We start from the raw sequence: 20521 nt of genomic DNA on the forward strand, positions 1-20521 counted from the left end.
ATTTCTATGCACTAGTAATCAACAATCCAAAAATGATATTAAGAAAACAATTCTATTTAAAATAGCATCAAAAAGTATAAAATGCTTAGGAATAAAATTTAACCAAAGAAGTGCAAGACTTGTACATTGAAAGCTACCAAACATTGTTGAAAGAAACTAAAGAAGACATAAATAAACGGAAAGACATTCCATGTTCATGGACTGGAAGACTTAACATTGTTAAGATGGCAATACTCTCCAAATTGATCTACAAATTCAATGCAGTCCTTACCAAAATTCCAACTGCCTTTTTACAGAAACTGACAAGCTGATCCTAAAATTCACATGGAAATGCATGGGATCCAGAATAGTCAAAACAATCTTGCAAAGAAGAATAAAGTTGGAGGACTCACACTTCCCAATTTCAAAACATACTCAAAGCCACAGTAATCAAGACAGTGTGGTACTAGCATAAGGAGAGACATGAAGGTCAACGGAATAGAATTGAGAGTCCAGAAATAAACCCATACATCTAAGATCAATAGATTTTCAACACGAGTGCCAAGACAACTCAATGGAAAAAGAAAAGTCTTGGGCCGGCCAGTGGCTTAGCGGTTAAGTGCACGCGCTCCGCTGCTGGCGGCCCGGGGCTCGGATCCCGGGCCGGCGCCGGCGCACGGCTTCTCCGGCCGTGCTGAGGCCGAGTCCCACATACAGCAATTGGAAGGATGTGCAGCTATAACATACAACTATCTACTGGGGCTTTGGGGGGAAAAAATAAATAAATAAAAATCTTTAAAAAAAAAAAAAAGGGGCCGGCCCTGTGGCTTGGTGGTTAAGTGCGCGCGCTGCGATGCTGGCGGCCCGGGTTCGGATCCCGGGTGCGCATCGAGGCACCACTTCTCTGTCCATCCTGAGGCCGAGTCCCACATACAGCAACTGGAGGGGTGTGCAGCTATGACATGCAACTATCTACTGGGGCTTTGGGGGCAAAAAATAAAATAAATAAAATCTTTAAAAAAAAAAAAAAGTCTTTTCAACAAATGGTGCAAGAACAACTGGATCTCCACATGCAAAAAATAAATAAATAAATTTGGACTCCCATCTTATACCACATATAAAAATTAACTCAAAAATGGATCAAAAACCTAAATGTAACAGGTAAAACTATAAAACTCTTAAAAGAAACACAGGTAGAAATCCTTGTGATCTTGTAGTAGGCAACAATTTCTTAGATGTGACACCTAAAGCACAAGCAACCAAGGAAAAAACAGATAAACTGGACCTCATCAAAACGAGAAACTTTTGGGCCGGCCCCGTGGCTTAGCGGTTAAGTGCTCACCCTCTGCTACTGGTGGCCCGGGTTCAGATCCGGGGTGCGCACAGACACACTGCTTCTCCGGCCATGCTGAGGCCGTGTCCCACATACAGCAACTAGAAGGATGTGCAGCTATGACATACAACTATCTACTGGGGCTTTGGGGGAAAATAAATAAATAAATAAGTAAAAATTGAAAAAAAAAAACTAGAAACTTTTGTGCCTCAAAGGAAACTCCAGAGAAAGTGAAAAGACAAAACAATTCACAGAATGGAGAAAATATTTGCAAATCATATATCTGATAAGGGATTTGTATCTAGAATATATAAAGAACTCTTATAATTCAATAATAAAAACCTAATTAAATATGGGCAAAGAATCTGAATATACATTCCTCCAAAGAAGATATACAAATGGCCAATAAGCACATTAGTCATCAGGGAAATCAAAATCACAATCACAATGAGATATCACGTCACACTCACTAGGATGGAATCAAAAAATATAATAACAAATGTTTATGAGGATGTGGAAAAACTGGAACTCTCATATACTGCTAATGGAACATAAAATGGTATGGTCACTTTGGGAAACAGTCTGGCAGTTCCTCAAAAGGTTAAACATAGAGTTACCATATGAATGAGTAATTCCACTCCTAGGTATATACCCAAGAGAAATAAAAACTTATGTTCACACAAAAACTTGTACACCAATGTTCATAGCAGCATTATTCATAACAGTTAAAAAGTAGAAAGAACACACTGATGAAAGAATAAATAAAATGTGGTATACCCATACAATGGAGTATTATTCAGCCATAAAAAGGAATAAAGTACTGATACATACTACAACATGGATGAACCTTGAAAACATTATGCTAAGTGAAAAAAGCCAGATATAAAACGCTATAAATTGTATGATTCCATTTATATGGTATGTCCAGAAAAGACAAATCCATAGACAGAAAGTTGATTACTGGTTGCCAGGGGCTAGGGAATGGGAAGTGACTGATAATGGGTTTGGGATTTCTTTTGCGGATGATGAAAATGTTCTGGCATTAGAGAGTGATGATGGCTATACAACACTGTGAATATACCAAAAACCACAACGACTTATATGCTTTAAAATGGTGCATTTTATGGTATGTGAATTATATCTTAATTTTTCTTTAAATATGGAAAGACATATACCCAAAGATATATATTGGTGAAAACACCAAAGAAGAGTACTTAACACAGACTAGGGTAGAAAGCGGTCAGAAAGGCTTTCTAAAGGTGACACCTGAGTTGATACTAAGGAAAATAAGTCTGTAAGTCTGCCTTATCCCCTGCCCCCTCCCCAGTCCTCCCTAAACCAGAAATCACTTATCTGTCACCTAAAGGAACACTTACTTTCCAATACAAATTATTTTAATAAAAATATATTCCACCTACAAGAAAATGACTGAGAGCGCTCTTGAATCCTCCCAGTGTATTTCTATTCCTAAGAGAAAATGGGTTAACCCAAATGAATACCTGACTGAGAATTTCAGATAGTTTAACAAAAACAGAGCTCAGAGAAGAGTCACTATAGGAAGCAACCCTTTTTTTAAGGGTGTCTATCCTCCACTCCCACTCACCACCTATCCCCAGTCTCCCCTAAATTCTTCCATTTTTCCTTCTTTAGAAAATACATCTTCTCTTAAAATTTTTCCACAGTAGTCTCAACATGGGGGTGGGAGTGGGGAGCCAGGGGCGAATTAATGAGATAGAAGCTATAACTATTTTATCTATGAATCATTTATAAGGCAGAACCTATAATTTGTCATAATAAAAAAGAATCATATAACCCAACTTCAATCAATAATCAATAGTTAGCATTAGAAAGAACTAGCTGTGCCTTCAGAGTTGAAAGATGTCAAGTATTTTAATTACAATTTTGCATGCAAACTACAGCAGAAAATCAGAACCAACATCTCTTTTGGAAATACGTAAGTAATAAAAGTCAGAAAGAGAAAACAAAGCATGAAGCTTTTTCTCTAATCACACACTACTAGGATCTGATCTTGGCACTCTATAGGTGAATATCTTCTTAATCAACTCAAGTAAAAATACAGAAAGAATATATTAAAGTTATAGACAAAGGAAGGACAACAAAGGCACACAGTGTAATAGAATCAGGATTCAAAAAGTCCCCCTTGGGGGCCGGCCCCGTGGCGTAGCGGTTAAGCGTGCCCACTCCGCTGCTGGCAGCCTGGGTTCGGATCCAGGGCGTGCACCGACGCACCGCTTGTCAGGCCATGCTGTGGTGGCGTCCCATATAAAGTGGAGGAAGATGGGCACAGATGTTAGCTCAGGGCCAGTCTTCCTCAGCAAAAAGAGGAGGATTGCCATGGATGTTAGCTCAAGGCTGATCTTCCTCACACACACACAAAAAAGTCCCCTTTGAAACAATGGACAGAAATTAGGAGTTACAGAAAGAAAGCAGGAGTGTAAAAAAAGTCCAATACATAGGTTCAGAAAAGCAACCAACCAAGGACCAAGACTTGGGTTAACAGCAGTTCCAGAGAAAAAGACCTAGAGGTGAGCTTACTACCAGACAAGTATGAACTAATGCTGAAAAGTGGATACTGAAAGAAAAAAGAATCTGATTTATTCTAAAGCAGCATTGATGGGAACTTAGTGGTAAGCTCCCCAAGGGCAGAGATCATTTTGAATTCCTTTATCATTTCACTTCCAAGGCCTAATACAGTTATCTGGATCAGACCATATCTGACAAACTGACAAACTGCAGCAGGTCCACAGGATGATGCCCAACATAGTAAAAGGTTCAGAAAGCACATTTCATGAGAAATGGCTGGGAGAAAAAAACTGTTTAGTCTGGAAAAGAAAAAACTTAAGCAGGACAAAATAACTGTTATTGAATAGCTTGTAAGGTGGAGACTGAAGCTACAGGGAATAATTGTAGACAGCAAAATTAGAACCAGTGAATAAACACTGCAGGAAGGCAGGTTTGAGATCATTATCAGGGAAATCCTTCTAAAATGACAAATTTGCAAACCAGGAATCGATAGTCACCAGCTGTGAAGTTCCTATCTTGGGGAATACTTGCACAGAGCGCTGGAGGAATCACATTGTGTGAAAAACTGCACTAGGTCATCTCTCAGATCTCTTCCGATTCTATGATTCTACGAGTAGGAAAAAGTCCAGAAAAAGAATTATTTTTGCTCTCAACACTGCCAAACGTTAAAAAAAAAAAAAAATCTAAAAACCAGGAACCTCTTTAACTAAAAGGAGCAATCCCACCAAGAAGGCATAAAGGTTGACTTGTTAGTCAAAATACTTGATATGAAGAGATTGCTCTGCTTGGGATCAAGCATAGCACTGGGAGTGAGAACAGGTCATCAATTCCAGCTACAGTCACTCCCTGTTTGGCCAGGGGCACATGACTTCACCTCTCCAACTGAGCTGAAAAATAGTAATTTAAAATACCAATATTACAGGAGTATAATTTAACAACTGCAAAATGCTTTGGAAAATTTCTTTATGTAACAATTTAAAATTGCATTTTTCCTACCTTTACACATATACGAAGGTTGAACAATTAGGTAAATCTATTATAAATAACAAGAGCTAAGTTTCTCACTATCAGAGACAGAAGTTACAAATAAGCAAGGAGGGGAATGCTAGAATGAACTTTGTGGTGCTAGATTAAGAGTCAGAGAGACCAGTACAAACTCATGTTTATATTTATATACAGCTAGATACAGAAATAAACACAGATATGTGTGATACCTGGGTCAGTATACATACATGTATTCCCCAGCTCTGTCCCCTAAGACGGCCTAGAAGAAGGGATTAGTCAGTAGCAATAAGTATGCCTGGTTTATTTAGAAACCAGATCTTTGTTTCTAAATATTTTTCTCCAATAAAAGAAACAAGGGCTCCTTGGAGAAACGGCTGATTCCAGGGCTGGAATAGGGAAAATACAAGATGAGATTGGAGCATCTTGCAGCGCCAGAATTTTTAAAAAGTGCTCCGGAAAAGGTAGCAGGGGAACACACATGTCAAAAGAACATAGGTGCCAAATGGCCAAAGTTGGAAGAATTTGAGCAATAAAATATAGTATTATATTACAACCCAAAGAAAAATATAAATATTCATGAATCCATACTGATATAAATGACTGAATAAATAAATAGGGGCAAAGGTACAAATCTTCCCTACAGAAGAATCCAAATAATAAATGTAAAAGGAATGAAGGAAACAGAAAATCACCACTAGAATAACACAATAATAATTGCTGCTGCAGGCAAGTTTCCCTAATGAATGCTAAAATTAGTGGATGAAACTTTAAGGAAAAATGAGATCTTTGTAGGGCCTCACAGAATCTCCCCCAAAATACTTATTAATTACTGTGGGTGATTTTTAACATATGCTCACAAATTCTCTGATACTCGTTCCTTCAGGAGGTGGAGCTTAATTCCATTCCCCTGGAGTGTGGGCTTGACTTGGTGACTCACTTCTAGCTTCTAACAAACAAAGTAAGAAAAGGAAAAATTGTCACTTTAGTGAAACCAGGCAGACACTATCTTAAGGAAGTTATCAAAGTCAACATCAGTAATAAGTCATGTTGATATCAGGTATCCCATGATAAGAGATAGGTGACGGGAAGGGCATACCATCCCTATGGTATTCTTCCCTAAAATGCATAACCTCAGGCTAATGAGAAAGACATCAGAAAACCAAAAGTCAGGAACATTCTACAAATAACTGACCACTACTCTTCAAAGGTGTCAAGGAGAAAAAGGCAAGGAGAGACCAGGAAACTGTCACAGACTGGAGAAAACTAAGGAAACACGACATCTAAAGGCAATGTGTTGTCAATCCTGGATTGCATCCTGTAATAAAAAAGGGTATCAGTGTGGAAAAACTAGAGAAATCAGAGGAAAGTCTGTAATTTAGTTAATAATATTAAACTAATAATGATTTCTTAATTTTGATAAATGTATCATGGTTACATGTTAAAATGAGGAAAGCTAGATGAAGGGTATATGGAAATTCTGTACTATCTTTACAACTCTTCTGTAAATCTAAAATTATTTCAAAATAAAAGATTTTTTTAAATTTCATTTTGTTTGTAAAGTCAGAAAGAAAATGAGGAAAAGTTATAAATAAATTTTAAAAGATATTTAAATATATGCAAACTAATAAGATGGGTTTTATGGTGAGAAGATTAACTTTTTCAACCTATCAAGAATCACAGGGCCGGCTCCGTGGCTTGGAGGTTAAGTGCGCGCGCTCTGATGCTGGCGGCCCGGGTTCGGATCCCGGGCACGCCCCAAGGCACCACTTCTCCGTCCAACCCGAGGCCGAGTCCCACGTACAGCAACTAGAAGGATGTGAACCTATGATATACAACTATCTACTGGGGCTTTGGGGGGAAAAAAATGAATAAATAAAAATCTTTAAAAAAAAAAAAAAAGAGAATCACAGGGCCGGCCCATGGCTTAGCGGTTAAGTGCACGCGCTCCGCTGCTGGCAGCCCGGTTCGGATCCAGGGCACGCACTGACGCACCGCTTCTCTGGCCATGCTGAGGCCGAGTCCCACCTACTGCAACTAGAAGGATGTGCAACTATGACATACAACTATCTACTGGGGCTTTGGGGGAAAAATAAATTAAAAAAAAAAAAAAAAGAATCACAAAAGTAAACTGGGTTGACTTTCAAGCTTAAAATTTTAATGACATAAAAAATAGTTCCCATAAGGTCTGCATTGAGATTAGCCTAGAAAGCTCTAAGAAGGCAATAAGTATGATCCCTCATGTATATCAGTTTCCTTCATCCCCTTTCTTGAGCCTACTTGTCCTCAACCCACTCACTCCCAGCAATAGGTCCACAGTAACCTGGCGTTTTTTTGTGGTTTTTTTTGGTGAGCAAGATCAGCCCTGAGCTAACATCCATGCTAATCCTCTTCTTTTTGCTGAGGAAGACCGGCTCTGAGCTAACATCTATTGCCAATCCTCCTCCTTTTTTTTTTTCCCCCCAAAGCCCCAGTAGATAGTTGTATGTCATAGCTGCACATCCTTCTAGTTGCTGTATGTGGGACGCAGCCTCAGCATGGCCGGAGAAGTAGTGCATCGGTGCACGCCCGGGATCCGGACCCGGGCGCCAGCAGCGGAGCCCACGCACTTAACCGCTAAGCCAGGGGACTGGCCCTCACAGTAACCTGGTTCTGAAAGTACCATTTAGAAGGACAAAGTGGGCTGGCCCTGTGGCTTGGTGGTTAAGTGCGCGCGCTGCGATGCTGGTGGCCTGGGTTCGGATCCCGGGTACGCATCGAGGCACCACTTCTCCGTTCATCCTGAGGCCGAGTCCCACATACAGCAACTAGAAGGATGTGCAGCTACGACACACAACTATCCACTGGGGCTTTGGGGGGAAAAATAAAATAAATAAAATCTTTAAAAAAAAAAAAAAAAAAAAGAAGGACAAAGTGAAATCAGTAATATTTACTCGGTTTCCTTTTCAAACTGACCAAATCAAATAACCACCAAGATGACTTCCATTGGGTCATAATGTTCCTCTCAGATTTTCTTGCTTTTTAAAGAAAAATAAAGCCTACCCATGCTTAATATTAAAAAAAAAAAAGAAAGGGGCCGGCCCAGTGGCTTAGTGGTTGAGTGCGGGCGCTCCGCTGCTGGCTGCCCGGGGTTCAGATCCCAGGCGCGCATGGACGCACCGCTTGTCCGGCCATGCTGAGGGGGCGTCCCACATACAGCAACTAGCAGAATGTGCAACTACCACATACAACTATCTACTGGGGCTTTGGGGAGAAAAAGGGAAAAAAAAAAGGAGGAGGATCGGCAATAGATGTTAGCTCAGGGCTGGTCTTCCTCAGCAAAAAGAGGAGGATTGGCATGGATGTTTGCTCAGGGCTAATCTTCCTCACAAAAAAGAAGAAGAAGAAGAAAAGCGATGCCAAAAATTTGAAATGTCAACAGCAAAAGTTTAGCGCCAAAGGATGGATCACCAAATTCAGAAACAAGATGAGGAAAAAGAACAAGACACTGAGATCAAGAAGAACCATCTCTCTGACTAAAGCTAAGCCACCTATCTTGATGTAGGTGAGGGGTTCAAACCACACAAGCCCCTTGGCAAGATGGAACACTCACTCCCACCCCCGCCCTATAACCACAAAAAAAACCACAAGCCAGTATCCTTCCCTGCTCTCAAGCCATTTTGAACAAGCCTGAGAAACCTCTCCTACTCTCCCCTGAAAGCCATGTTATGTAATTAATAAAAGTTTTCATAACCTCAAAAAAATTAAAAAAATAAAACTAAGCCACCTAAATATAAGAAAATCCAGGTGATTCCTTCACTTTCAGCAAACAATGGAAAATGACTTTTTTTTTTTTCTGAGGAAGATTCGTCCTGAGCTAACATCTGTTGTCAATCTTCTTCCTCTTTTTTTGGTTGAAGAAGATTCGCCCTGAGCTAACGTCTGTGCCAATCTTCTTCTATTTTGTATGTGGGTTGCCACCACAGCGGGGCCGCTGACAAGTGGTCTCTGCCAGGGAAGCAAACCCGGGTTGCCGAAGTGGAGCACACTGAAGTTAACCACTAGGCCACAGGGCCGGCCCCGGAAAATGACTTTTTATATGTAATGTAAACTTATTTGTAGATTTGGGGATTTTAACACAGGTAAATATATGCTGGGATGACAAATATATGAAGAGATGACTTAAAAAAACAACTGAGACAGAATGGGAAAATGTTTAAGAATCTCCTCAGCACTGTCAAACATTAGTATGTGTGTTTGTAAAATAGGGAAAGAAGGGAGACTCACCAGGCTTCTGTAACTTGATTAAAACATCCCCTAAGAACATCCAGTGCCCTTAGTTCCAATTCTTTAATCAACTGCATTCTTATTACTGATATGGCCGCCCAGAAACAAAGGAGGCGTCCCTGCCAGTGGATAATTAATTCCTATTGTGTACATGGCACTTAATACTTTCGATGTAAATAAACTGGTATTTGGTCTATCAGTCTCTGGTGAGTTTACTTCGCATGAATAAATTCTCAAGCACTTGAATCACACTTGTGTGAACCAAAAATTTTGAGTTTCTGAACTACTGTGTGGGTGTCAGAGAGACCTTGGTGTGGATGCCACTTAACTGCGTGACCTCTTATTTCTGTCAGTCTTAATTTCCTCATTCGTAAATAAATACCTACAACTAGTGCCTAGAAGATGGCAAGTACTCAGAAAGTGATAGCTTTATTATTTTTAAGCAAAATTCGAAAGCAACAGTATAACTGAGGTAAAAACATTTCATCTGAAAAGAAGTACTAAGGACAATCAAACCACATCAATATAAAAGAGACCCCCTGAAGAGAGACGTCCCATTCTACAAAGCTGAGAAAAGTTAAAAAGCTGCAAGTAAAGTATCCCCTGCACTGTACAGATGGATGGAGTCTCTTGCTTAGCAACTCTAATGTTGTCTACCAAACACCCAGCCTGTAATGGTTAGAGCATGACAACTGTTCACTCTAAATCCATGTGCTCAGCTTGGATTCAGGACTGATTTATAAAAATAGCTGCTGCTGCTCTTTGAATCCCTTTGAGCTGATGACTGGGCAGTGTTACCCTATAGGCCTAGAGCAGCTGTATTCCCTCACCACACCCATTTCTCTGCCTACCCAGCCTAGCTGACGGCACCCCCCTCGCATCTCTGCAGCATACGATTCTCCCTCTTCCTGGGCTGAGTGAGCAAATTACAAGCACAAATATCCCCTGATGCAATGCCACAACCATCCCTGGGAAAGAGCAGAGGCAGTTGCCAAAAGCGCAGCAGCAGGGAAATGGGAGGGAGGCAAACACAGAGCAAGAAACACTGCAACGCTAAGCAGCCCGGGAGAGGGAATGGAGAGGCCCTGGGGAGCAATACTGTAACTGGACCAGAGGAGAGAAAGGAGAAAAGGGGCTTTCCAGGAGAAAGCTGGATAACACTAACCTCCCCGAGAAGTACCTTTCACTCTGGGTCTGGATCCTAAAACACAAACCTAAGCGTAATCACTGCCACCTTCCAAAAGCAGCAAATGAATTTAATTTACACGTTCCTGGATGGAAGCAAAACCCCCAACATTCCCCCAAGGGGCAATTTCACTAAAGAGCTCACGCAACACAACAGTGAAGAACCTGGTCCATGTACTAAACCACAATCTCTGTTCTCAGTAAGGTTTCCAACTGCCCCTCCTGGTTCCTCTCCCTATCGTCCTATCCCCACCCATACTGAAACCCCTTCGCACTCTCGCAGCCAGACACATGTTTAGTCCCCAAACAGCGCCACGGCCGACGCACGCACAGAGCCCGGGCTGGGGCGCGGTTCTCCAGCCACTCCCACAACCCAAGGGGGCACCCTCTCTAAGGCTCGCCTCAGCCCCACCTCAACTGACCCCCCAAAAGCCTCATGGAACGGCCTCTGAGTTCTCCTACTTCTCCGAGCCCCACCCAGGGCCCCAGACTGCAGCCGACCCTCGCTCCCCGGGCTCAGCCCGATCCCGAGCCCAACGCATGGCACTCGCCACCACGCTCGACCCCCAGAGCCAGATGTCTCGGCCTGCCCCGCCCCGCAGGCCCCCAGATCGCGCCTGGAAGACTCGCAAGACCACGCCCGCAGGCCCCCCGCCCGGCCAACCCCGCGTCCCGCAGGCCGACAGCCACCGCCCTTCCCCGCCTCAGGCGGCCCCTGTGGGGTCCCGAGCGGGCGCGAGGCGAGGCTCGGGCAGCCCCGGGATAGAAGTGAGGCCGCCCCTCCAACTGGGCCCCGCCCGCGGCTGCACCTACCCGCCGCCGCCGCCGCGCCGGAGCCGGAGCCGGAGGGAGCCGGGAGAGGGCCGGGAGGAGCCGGGAGGAGCCGGGAGAAGTCGGGAGGAGCCGGGAGCCAGGCAAGCAAGCCCGAGGGGCGGGGCGCAGGGAGGTGGCCGCTTCCTCGTCGCCCTCTTGAGGGCCGGCGCGAGGGAGGGGCGCCGCCGCCGCCTATCCCGCGGGCGCCGCTGCTCCTGCCAATAAGCGCGGCGAGGGGGCGGGCGGAGGGCTGCAGCGGACCAATGGGCGCTGGCCCCACCGCCTCGACCTCGCGGTGATAGAGGCGCGAGCGGAGGGCCGTTGGGGGCGAAGTACGCATGGGGGTTCCGGAATCTCGCCTCCTGCTGGCGTTAGCCGAAGCGGCTGGCGGGCAGACTGACCGCCCCGCTGCTGTGTGATGGTCGTCCCTTCTTTTTAGAACTTGGGTGCTTGGAGTAGGGAGGATGCGGTCGTCCGGGCACACGCGGCCGGGGTCGGGTTTCCCCGCCCGCGGGCCTGTGGGCTCTGTGATGTAACCTGGGCAGGGCGCGGGGCGGGGCTAGGGCGCGGGCCAGCTGGTCGCTGGAACGTACCGTGGGGGCACGAGGCCGCGGCCGGGGGTCTCTCCAGGGCTGCGTGGCCACCAGCCGCAAGTGACGTGGCTGGTCCAAGTTGAGATGTGCTGTCAGTGTGGAATACACACAGGATTTCCGAGACTTAATACAAAAAAATATATAAAATAGCTCATTCGTAATTTTTATATTGATTATAAGTTGGATAATTGATTACAGTTTTGGATATATTTGGTTAGATAAAATATATTTGAAATAATTTCATGTTTCTGTTTACTTTTTTAAATGTGTCCAGGGCCGGCCCCGTGGCTTAGCGGTTAAGTGCGTGCGCTCTGATGCTGGCGGCCGGGCTTCTGATCCCCGGGCTTCTGATCCTGGGTGCGCACCGACGCACTGCTACTCCGGCCATGCTGAGGCGGAGTCCCACATACAGCAACTAGAAGAATGTGCAACTATGACATACAACTATCTACTGGGGCTTTGGGGGAAAAATAAATAAATTAAATTAAAAATAAAATAAAATAAAATAAAATGTGTCCAGTAGAAAACTTAAAATTACTATTTGGTTCACATATTTCTGCCGGATAGCGCTGGTTCAAAACTACAAGTGATGACACGTATTTATTGCTTACTATGATCCAGGCATTCTTGTAAGTATGTGACACCTAATAACTCGTTTAATCATCACAACAATCCTATATGGTTGGTATTAATGTTCTCATTCTGATTTTACAGATGAGGAAACAAACGAGAAGTTTAGTAACTTACCTAATGTTGGCAAGCCAGTAACTGGCAGAGTGGGGCCTTAACTCAGGCAGCCAGGCATTTGGGGCGTACACTCAAACCTCTAGAGCAGACTGGTTACCAGAAGAACGGTGGACTTGGTTGAAAGCTGGGGTTTGAGGTCCAGCTCTGCTACTTTCTAGTTATGTAACCTTAGGGAAGTTAACCTTCAGTTGCCTTATTTATAAAAATGAGATAATACATGTCCCATTTGCAACAACATGGATGGACCTGGAGGGTATTATGTTAAGTGAAATAAGCCAGAAAGAGAAAGACAAACACTGCATGATTTCACTCATATGTGGAATATAAACCAACACACAGTCAGAGAGAACTGTATTGTGGTTACCAGGGGCAAAGGGGATGGGGAGTGTGCACAAGGAGTGAAGGGAGACATGTATATGGTGACTGACAAAAATGTACAACCAAAATTTCACAATGTTATAAACTATTAAGACATCAATTAAAAAAAAAAAAAAGAGGGGCCGGCCCCCGTGGCTTAGCAGTTAAGTGCGTGCTCCACTACCGGCAGCCTGGGTTCGGGTCCCCGGAGCTCACGGAGCGCACGGACCGCACTGCTTGTCCGGCCATGCTGAGGCGGCGTCCCACATAAGGAACTAGAAAGATGTGCAACTATGACATACAACTATCTACTGGGGCTTTGGGGAGGCAAAAAAAAAGGGGGGGGAAAGAAGAGGATTGGCAATAGATGTTAGCTCAGGGCCGGTCTTCCTCAGCAAAAAGAGGAGGATTGGCATGGATGTTAGCTCAGGGCTGATCTTCCTCACCAAAAAAAAAGATAATACACCATCAGCTTCTCTCGTGGTCACTATTAGAATGACCTAGAGGTAGCATACTGAGGTAGTTAAACTTGGACTCTGGCCCCAGACTCCCTGTGCAAATCTGAGCACTGCTACTTAGAAGTTATGTGAACTTGTGGAAGATATTTAATCTCTCTATACCTCTGTTTCCTCAACTGTAAAATGTAAAATAATGGTACCTACCTCATTTAGGGTTGTTATGTGGATCAGATGTGTTAATATATGTAAAGTGCTTAGATTGGTGCCTAGCACTTCGCAAGCACTTACCAAGTTTACTTTTAATATCATAATGACTATAAAGGAGTATTAAGAGTCTAGACAAATATGAAAGGATTAAGAGTAAAAGAATAAGTGGCAAAGGCATAGAACTGTGAATTGGAGCCCTGGGAAGGACTTTAGGCCAAACGCAGAGAACTGAAATTACTAATCTAGGTCACACACCAGTTAATAAGCCAGGTGTCTTCAGCCCAAACCCAAAGCTTTCCTCCTCTCATACTTACCCAGATTCCAAAGGAGGGGAACTACCATTGCAAGCCTGAATTCATTCATCCAACAGACATTGATTGAGTACCTGCACATCAGGAAGGTCCACACAGTGATGGGCACTTGTACAAAGATGAATAAAATAGGTTTCCTGTCCTGGTGCAACTGGCATTACTTCACACCAAAACCCACAGATTTTGTCTAAGCATGAATTTACTGTTGTAGGAAAACACATACAGGCTTAAAAAGTTACTTTGATTCTTCTTCCTGCTGCCTGGAGTATCCAACCCCAAGGCCTGTCCCAGGCTTCATGAATAGAATTGTCTTTGAACTCCTTAGAAGTCAATGGCTGGGAAGATTCAAAAGTGTTGGAATCCTTCATTCCTCCTTTAAGGTAATAGAGTCACCATATTATGTGTATCCCAAGCTAGACACCCAGGAGTCATTCTCAATTATTCCCTTCCTTCTCGCCGCTCAGGCCTACCAGATGCTCCTTCTGCCTCAGAAACATCATCAACACTGATGCTATTCTGGTTCAGTCCCTTTTCTCTTTCCACAACTACTCCAAGCCCTCCCTCTGCCCCTGCTTCAATCCAAGCTTCACAATCTTCTGCACCACCCCCTCCAGTTCATACACACCTTCCTGCACCCCTTATATGCCCTTCTATTACAGCACTCACCACATATGTGGTAATTATTTGTGTAAACGAGGATCTACCCTAATAGATTGTTTCTCAAAGTAGAGGTTCATTCTCTTCCCCCGCCTCCAATTGGAAAGAATATTCTTTCCAGTTCCAGGGTGCCCAGGATGAAAAACATAGATCCCTAGCCTCTCAGAGTTGGACAGGATCTTATCAAACATTCAGTCCCATGTCTAAGGATATATTCTTGAGGTTCTACAAGTTCATAAGAAGACATTTTAGGGTTATCCACTATATTTATTATCCATGAAAAGCATGCTTTATATTTATTCATCCCAATTTTGATCAAAATGTTGCCCAGGACACAAACATGGGCAGAGCCCAACAACTTACCAAAGAGTCATCCCTCCAGTTTTAACCTAAACTACTTCAGTGGCTTTCTATTGCATTAAAATCCGGAAATTAGCTTTCTTTCAAGACCCTGTGTGATGATGCTCTCTCTCTGTCTCGCCTCATCATCTGCCTTATTTCTCACTATGCCCAGCATAGTCTGCCTTCTTTGTTTCCTGAGCTTTTCTCTCTCAGGACCTTCCTCAGGCTATTACGTCTGCCTATCCTAATTTGTAGGTACTATAATTTTCTGTATAGAAAATTTGAGAAGATCTACAAATTACTAGAATTAATAAGAGAATTCAGCAAAGTTACTGGATACAAAGTTAACATACATAAAGGAATAGCTTTCTTATATACCAGTAATCATCAATTACAAAATGTAATAGAAAAAAAAAACTCCTTCACTACAGTGAAACAATAAAATCCATATGGTACCTAGAAATAAACCTAACAATAGCGTTGTAAGTCTTCTTCAGAAAAACGTTATAAAACTTTACAACTTTTAGAAGACAATATAGGGAGATATCTTGATGCTCTCAAGGTAGGAATCTCTAGCTGAAATTTCTTGGTAACAACGCTTTTCAGAAAAATACACAATTTAAATACCAATTTTTATCATAATTTACAATGTTTATATTAGAATTCCATGGAGAGAGGAAAATATAATTACATGGATTCGAATTTGAATAGGATAAGGTCATAGAATTTAAGAGCCAGAAGGGTCTTTTGGGGTCATTAGCCCAAAGTTTTTCAGATGAAGTAATTGAGAGATGTTGAAGGCCCAAAAAGGTGACAGAATGTAAACTTGTACCCATTTTCTGACTCTCAGGTGGGTGCTGGTTGCACCCACCCCTTCTTTCATCTTTATAGTGGGGTAGGCCGGGTGGCATAGTGGTTAAGTTCATGTGCTCCATCTTGGTGGCCCAGGGTGCGCAGGTTCGGATCCCAGGCGTGGACATATGCACCACTTGTCAAGCCATGCTGTGGCAGGTGTCCCACATATAAAGTAGAGGAAGATGGGCACGGATGTTAGCCCAGCACCAATCTTCCTCAGCAGAAAGAGGCAGACTCAGCTGCACTTCTTCCACCTGCCTGGAATATGGACACCATGCCTAGAGGTGAAGTAGCTATCTTAAGACAATAAGAACAAAAGCCATGGGCTGAGGGTAAGGAGTAGGAAAATAGGAGGAGACTAGGACCTTAACATCCTTCAGCAACTACACTAATCTTTGACTGCCCACCTCTGGACTTCCTGTAAAGTGAGAAAAATAACCCCTGTCTCTTAAAGCCATCATTAGTCTATAAATCTCAACTGAAGTAAGCCACCATTAGTCTCTGTCATAGTGCTGCAAAATGCACTCCCAATTGGTACATGGAGTAAAAGCCCTGGACTACAAGTTGAGAAACCCCAATACAGTCCTAGCCCTCTCAGGAACAAGCTGTGTGGCCTTGGGTAAGCCATTTCCCATCTCTGGGCCTCAGGTTCCTCATGTCTATCAGGGGAAGTAGAACAAGATGGTCTCCTCACCACTCGCTTTCTGTGATTTCACTCACTGTACATGCTGTGTAGTGTGCAATGTGGGACTTCCTTTCCCCTGAAATAAGACTGCTTTTTTCAGGGCCGGCCCCGTGGCTTAGCGGTTAAGTGCGCACACTCCACTGCTGGCGGCCCGGATTCGGATCCTGGGCGCGCACCGACGCACCGCTTCTCTGGCCATGCTGAGGCTGTGTCCCACATACAGCAACTAGAAGGATGTGCAGCTATGACATACAACTATCTACTGGGGCTTTGGGGCGAAAAAAAAAAAAAAAGACTGCTTCTTTCAAGGTTCACTAAGGGTTTCCTTGTTCCTGTGACCTCAGGACTAGATACAAGGGCCTGTCCGTTTTGAGTGGATGTAATGAAACACACACCTTTGGGGCATTCCCTGAACACGAAGTCCCCCTAGCTAGGTCCTTATTCTCTCTTCTTTTGGTAAGTTTCACTTACCTACCTCTAGAGGGAGCACAAAGGGGGTTCTACTCTAAAACTAAGGGAGCACTGGGCCTACCTCTGCCCTAAACTTGTCTCATATGTAATTTCTGCTCTTGGGGCCTCAAATCCATCATTGTGAAACGAGAGGGTTGCAGACCCTCAAAGGGCCCTTCAAGGCCAGGCATTCTAAGACTAAATTACACCTTCTGAGTTTCATCTCACTTTGGATTAGTGCTTCCCTGGTTGCTAAGTGCTTTCTCTCTGCTACTGTGGGTTAGAGTTTTTATAACTGAGAAGGCAGGGCTAGTATTATCATCATCCCTGTTTTGAAGTCGAGGAAACAGATTCATGGATGTGGAGTGATATGCCCAAGATCACACAATTAGTAAGTGGTAGATCTGAAACTAGAAACCACATCCTTTGCTTCCTTGCTGAGTCCTCTTTCTACTACACCTTGACTTTTTGTTTTTTTCTCTTTCTCTTTTCTCTCCAGGATCCACTTCTGGCTACAAGTCATAACTGCTCTCAGCTGTGACCCCAAGACTGCTCACAGTAATGCCCTCAGTTCCAGGCACTTGGCAGGCTCAGTAGACATCTGGCTTTCCCCCATTTATTCTTCCATCCTCTGTTCTGAACCCTCAGTCCCCATAAAACCTCCTAGTTTCTTCCCAACTCTGACTCCAAGCATCACGTTCCACCAGGAGCTCCACTGGGTATGTCAACATCTTGAACCAGAATCTGGCCCTTTGTAGGCCAATGTACTTGAGACAACTCTCATCTTGGTTCTGTTATTGCTTCTTCACCTCACTCTTCACTCCATCCAACCTCTTGTTCAGCGTCTGAAGTCCCTAAAGACATGAGACATGGTCAGAGAAGATGTGAACTGGAAGGCCCTTTGAGATTTTCCAGTCCAAAGGCCAAGCAAAATATAAAAGAGTGGGGTGGGGACTGTGAGGAGCAGGAGGGCACAAGCCCCAACTCCAGCCGATTGCTTCCAGTTGCTGGAAATGTGGGCCCCGTGTGGTCAGAGAAGATGGAGCCAAATTTTTATGTGCAGTATCCTAGTTGTTGAGTGTTGGCAACTAATTAAACGTTTTAAAAAATACTGTGTAGGCCAAACACATCTGTGGACCAGTGGCTCTTGGGTTGCCAATTTGCAACCTCTGCTCTGGTCTGAACCCATCACCCCACAGATAAGGAGGCCAACATCATGCAGCAGATCAGCAGGAGAGGGGGAGGCAGGACTCAGACTTCAGACCTTCTATTGAGAGCTCACCATCAGTCACTCAGAAGCCAGAAAGCAACTCTGGCTGATTCAGCAAGCCTCTAGTGAGAGCCTGCTCTAGGAAAGATGTTTTGAAAGGAGACAAAGACAAAGGGATTCTTTTAAAAGATGCGTGCCTTAGCTCCTTGGCACTTCTTCACTTATCTTGGTATCAAACATTTGGCAGATTGGAGCAACCTAACTTACATTTAGGACGAAAGCTGCACGTGTTCATGGAATTCCTATGGGAACAGCCCACACTGACTGAATTAGGATTCGAGGGACTTCGCAGGAGAGCATTTTCTAAACTTTTTGTTTGGAAATAATTATAAACTTATTGAAAATTTGCAAGGATAAAAATAGTACATAGCACTCTCATATACTCTTTACCAAGATTCACCTCTTTTTAACATTTTGCCCATTTGCTTGATTATGTTTGCAAACACACACACACCACACGCAAATAATATTTTTGGAGCCACTTGAGTGTAGATCACATACATTATGACTTTTTACCCCTAAATACTTCAGTGTGTAGTCCTAATAATAAATATATTTCTTATAACCACAATACAGATATCAACCTCCATAATTTAAATTGACTCAGGAGCTTTATCTAATCTACCATCCGTATTCCAATTTTGTCAATTGACCCAGTAATGTCCCTTAGAGTATTTTTCTCTCCTCCAGAACAGGATCCAGTCCAGGATCAAATATCACATTCAGCTGTCATGTCTCTTTATTTATTTTTTTTTTTTTAAGATTTTATTTATTCATTTTTTTTCCCCCCAAAGCCCCAGTAGATAGTTGTATGCCATAGGTTCACATCCTTCTAGTTGCTGTACGTGGGACTCGGCCTCACGTTGGACGGAGAAGTGGTGCCTCGGGGCGCGCCCGGGATCCGAACCCGGGCCGCCAGCATCAGAGCGCGCGCACTTAACCGCTAAGCCACGGAGCCGGCCCTGTCATGTCTCTTTAGTTTCGCTTAATGTGGAACATTTTCACAGCCGTTGCCTGTGTGTATGTGTGTGTGTTTTATGACATTAACATTTTTTTTTTTTTAAAGATTTTATTTATTCAGTTTTTTCCCCCCAAAGCCCCAGTAGATAGTTGTACGTCATAGGTTCACATCCTTCTAGTTGCTGTACGTGGGACTCGGCCTCGCGTTGGACGGAGAAGTGGTGCCTCGGGGCGCTCCCGGGATCCGAACCCGGGCCGCCAACATCAGAGCGCGCGCACTTAACCGCTAAGCCACGGGGCCGGCCCTACATTAACATTTTTGAAGAATATAGCTCTCCTTTTTTTTTCTTGTGAGGAGGACTAGCCCTGAGCTAACATCCGATGCCAATTCTCCCCTTTTATTCCTTGAGGAAGAGTGGCCCTGAGCTAACATCCATGCCCATCTTCCTCTACTTTATATGGGACGCTGCCACAGCATGGCCTACCAAGCGGTGCGTTGGTGCGTGCCCGGGATCTGAACCTGTGAACCCCAGGCCACCGAAGCAGAGTGCGTGCACTTAACCGCTTGCGCCACTGGGCTGGCCCCTAGCTCCTCTTTTTTTTTATTAGAATGTATCTCACTTGAGGTGTCTGATGTTTTCTCATGGTTAGATTCAGGTTATGCATCCCAATCTGGAATGCTGCATAAGTGATGGCGTGTCCTTCTCAGGGCATCATATCAGGAGGCACACAGTATCCATCTGCCCCTCACTGGTGATGTGAATTTTGATCATCCAGTCAAGGTGTCTTCTGATTTCTCCAGTGTATTGTTACTGTTTTTTCCCTTGCAACTAATAAGCAATCTATGGAGAGACACTTTGAGACATGCTTATATCCTGCTCTTCATCAAAATTATTCCCTAGATTTAGCATCCATTGATGATTCTTGCCTTAACCAATCTTTACTGTGATGGTTGCACAGTGGTGGATTTCCCATCCCACCTCCCCCTCCACATTTACCTGGTGACACTCAGCATTTTGCTGTAAACTATATCCCTCCCTTCTGGGTGGGTGCAGTTTTGATTTCTATCAAGGTAAGTGAAATCTGGAATTCCACTAGAAAATTAGTCATTCATGTCTAATGGCAATAGAGGGAAAGGAGATAACCACCTTGCCTAGTCCGTGAGAGCATACAAAGGGTGAACTGAGACAGTCACTCCGAGCATCCCAGGCAAAGGAACTGAGACCCTCAGAGAAGCAAAGCAGGATGGAGAAATATGCAGAGGCTTCCCACAAACAGTGTCAGTTTAAATTCTCTCTCTCACCTTCACCTGCTTCGTGACCTCCAACAGCTCACTAGCTTCTCTTGGCCTCTGTTTCCTAACTTGTAATATGGGATAATTCTTACCTTACAGGCTCATTGGGAAGATTAAAGGAAACAAGGCTCATGTCTTACTGGGCCCATAGTGTACTAAATGAGAATATAGAATATGGGAAATACATTTCCCATATATAGAATTTGGAAAAAT

At 43.8% G+C, this 20521-nt stretch overlaps 2 protein-coding genes across 12 annotated transcripts in view; one reads left to right on the forward strand and one right to left on the reverse strand.

The window, feature by feature from the left end:
* MAP4 (microtubule associated protein 4) overlaps positions 1 to 11255 on the reverse strand; it is a 195480-nt gene extending 184225 nt beyond the window's left edge. For all 11 annotated transcript variants that reach the window (XM_087430891.1, XM_087430895.1, XM_087430898.1 and 8 more), the window contains exon 1: positions 11119 to 11255. The gene's annotated coding sequence lies outside the window, so the exon portion shown is untranslated. The remainder of the gene's footprint in view (positions 1 to 11118) is intronic.
* On the forward strand, positions 10492 to 12811 carry LOC147917033 (uncharacterized). Its single transcript, XM_087430915.1, has 2 exons — positions 10492 to 11543; positions 11990 to 12811. Exon 1 carries the CDS (start codon positions 10601 to 10603, stop codon positions 11345 to 11347), a length of 747 nt encoding a protein of 248 aa, XP_087287041.1. The 5' UTR covers positions 10492 to 10600; the 3' UTR covers positions 11348 to 11543; positions 11990 to 12811.
* The last annotated feature ends 7710 nt before the right edge of the window (positions 12812 to 20521 follow it).

This window comes from Ceratotherium simum, chromosome 5 (genome assembly GCF_057802395.1).
Source record: "Ceratotherium simum simum isolate JZ-2026a chromosome 5, ASM5780239v1, whole genome shotgun sequence".
Taxonomy (NCBI): domain Eukaryota; kingdom Metazoa; phylum Chordata; class Mammalia; order Perissodactyla; family Rhinocerotidae; genus Ceratotherium; species Ceratotherium simum.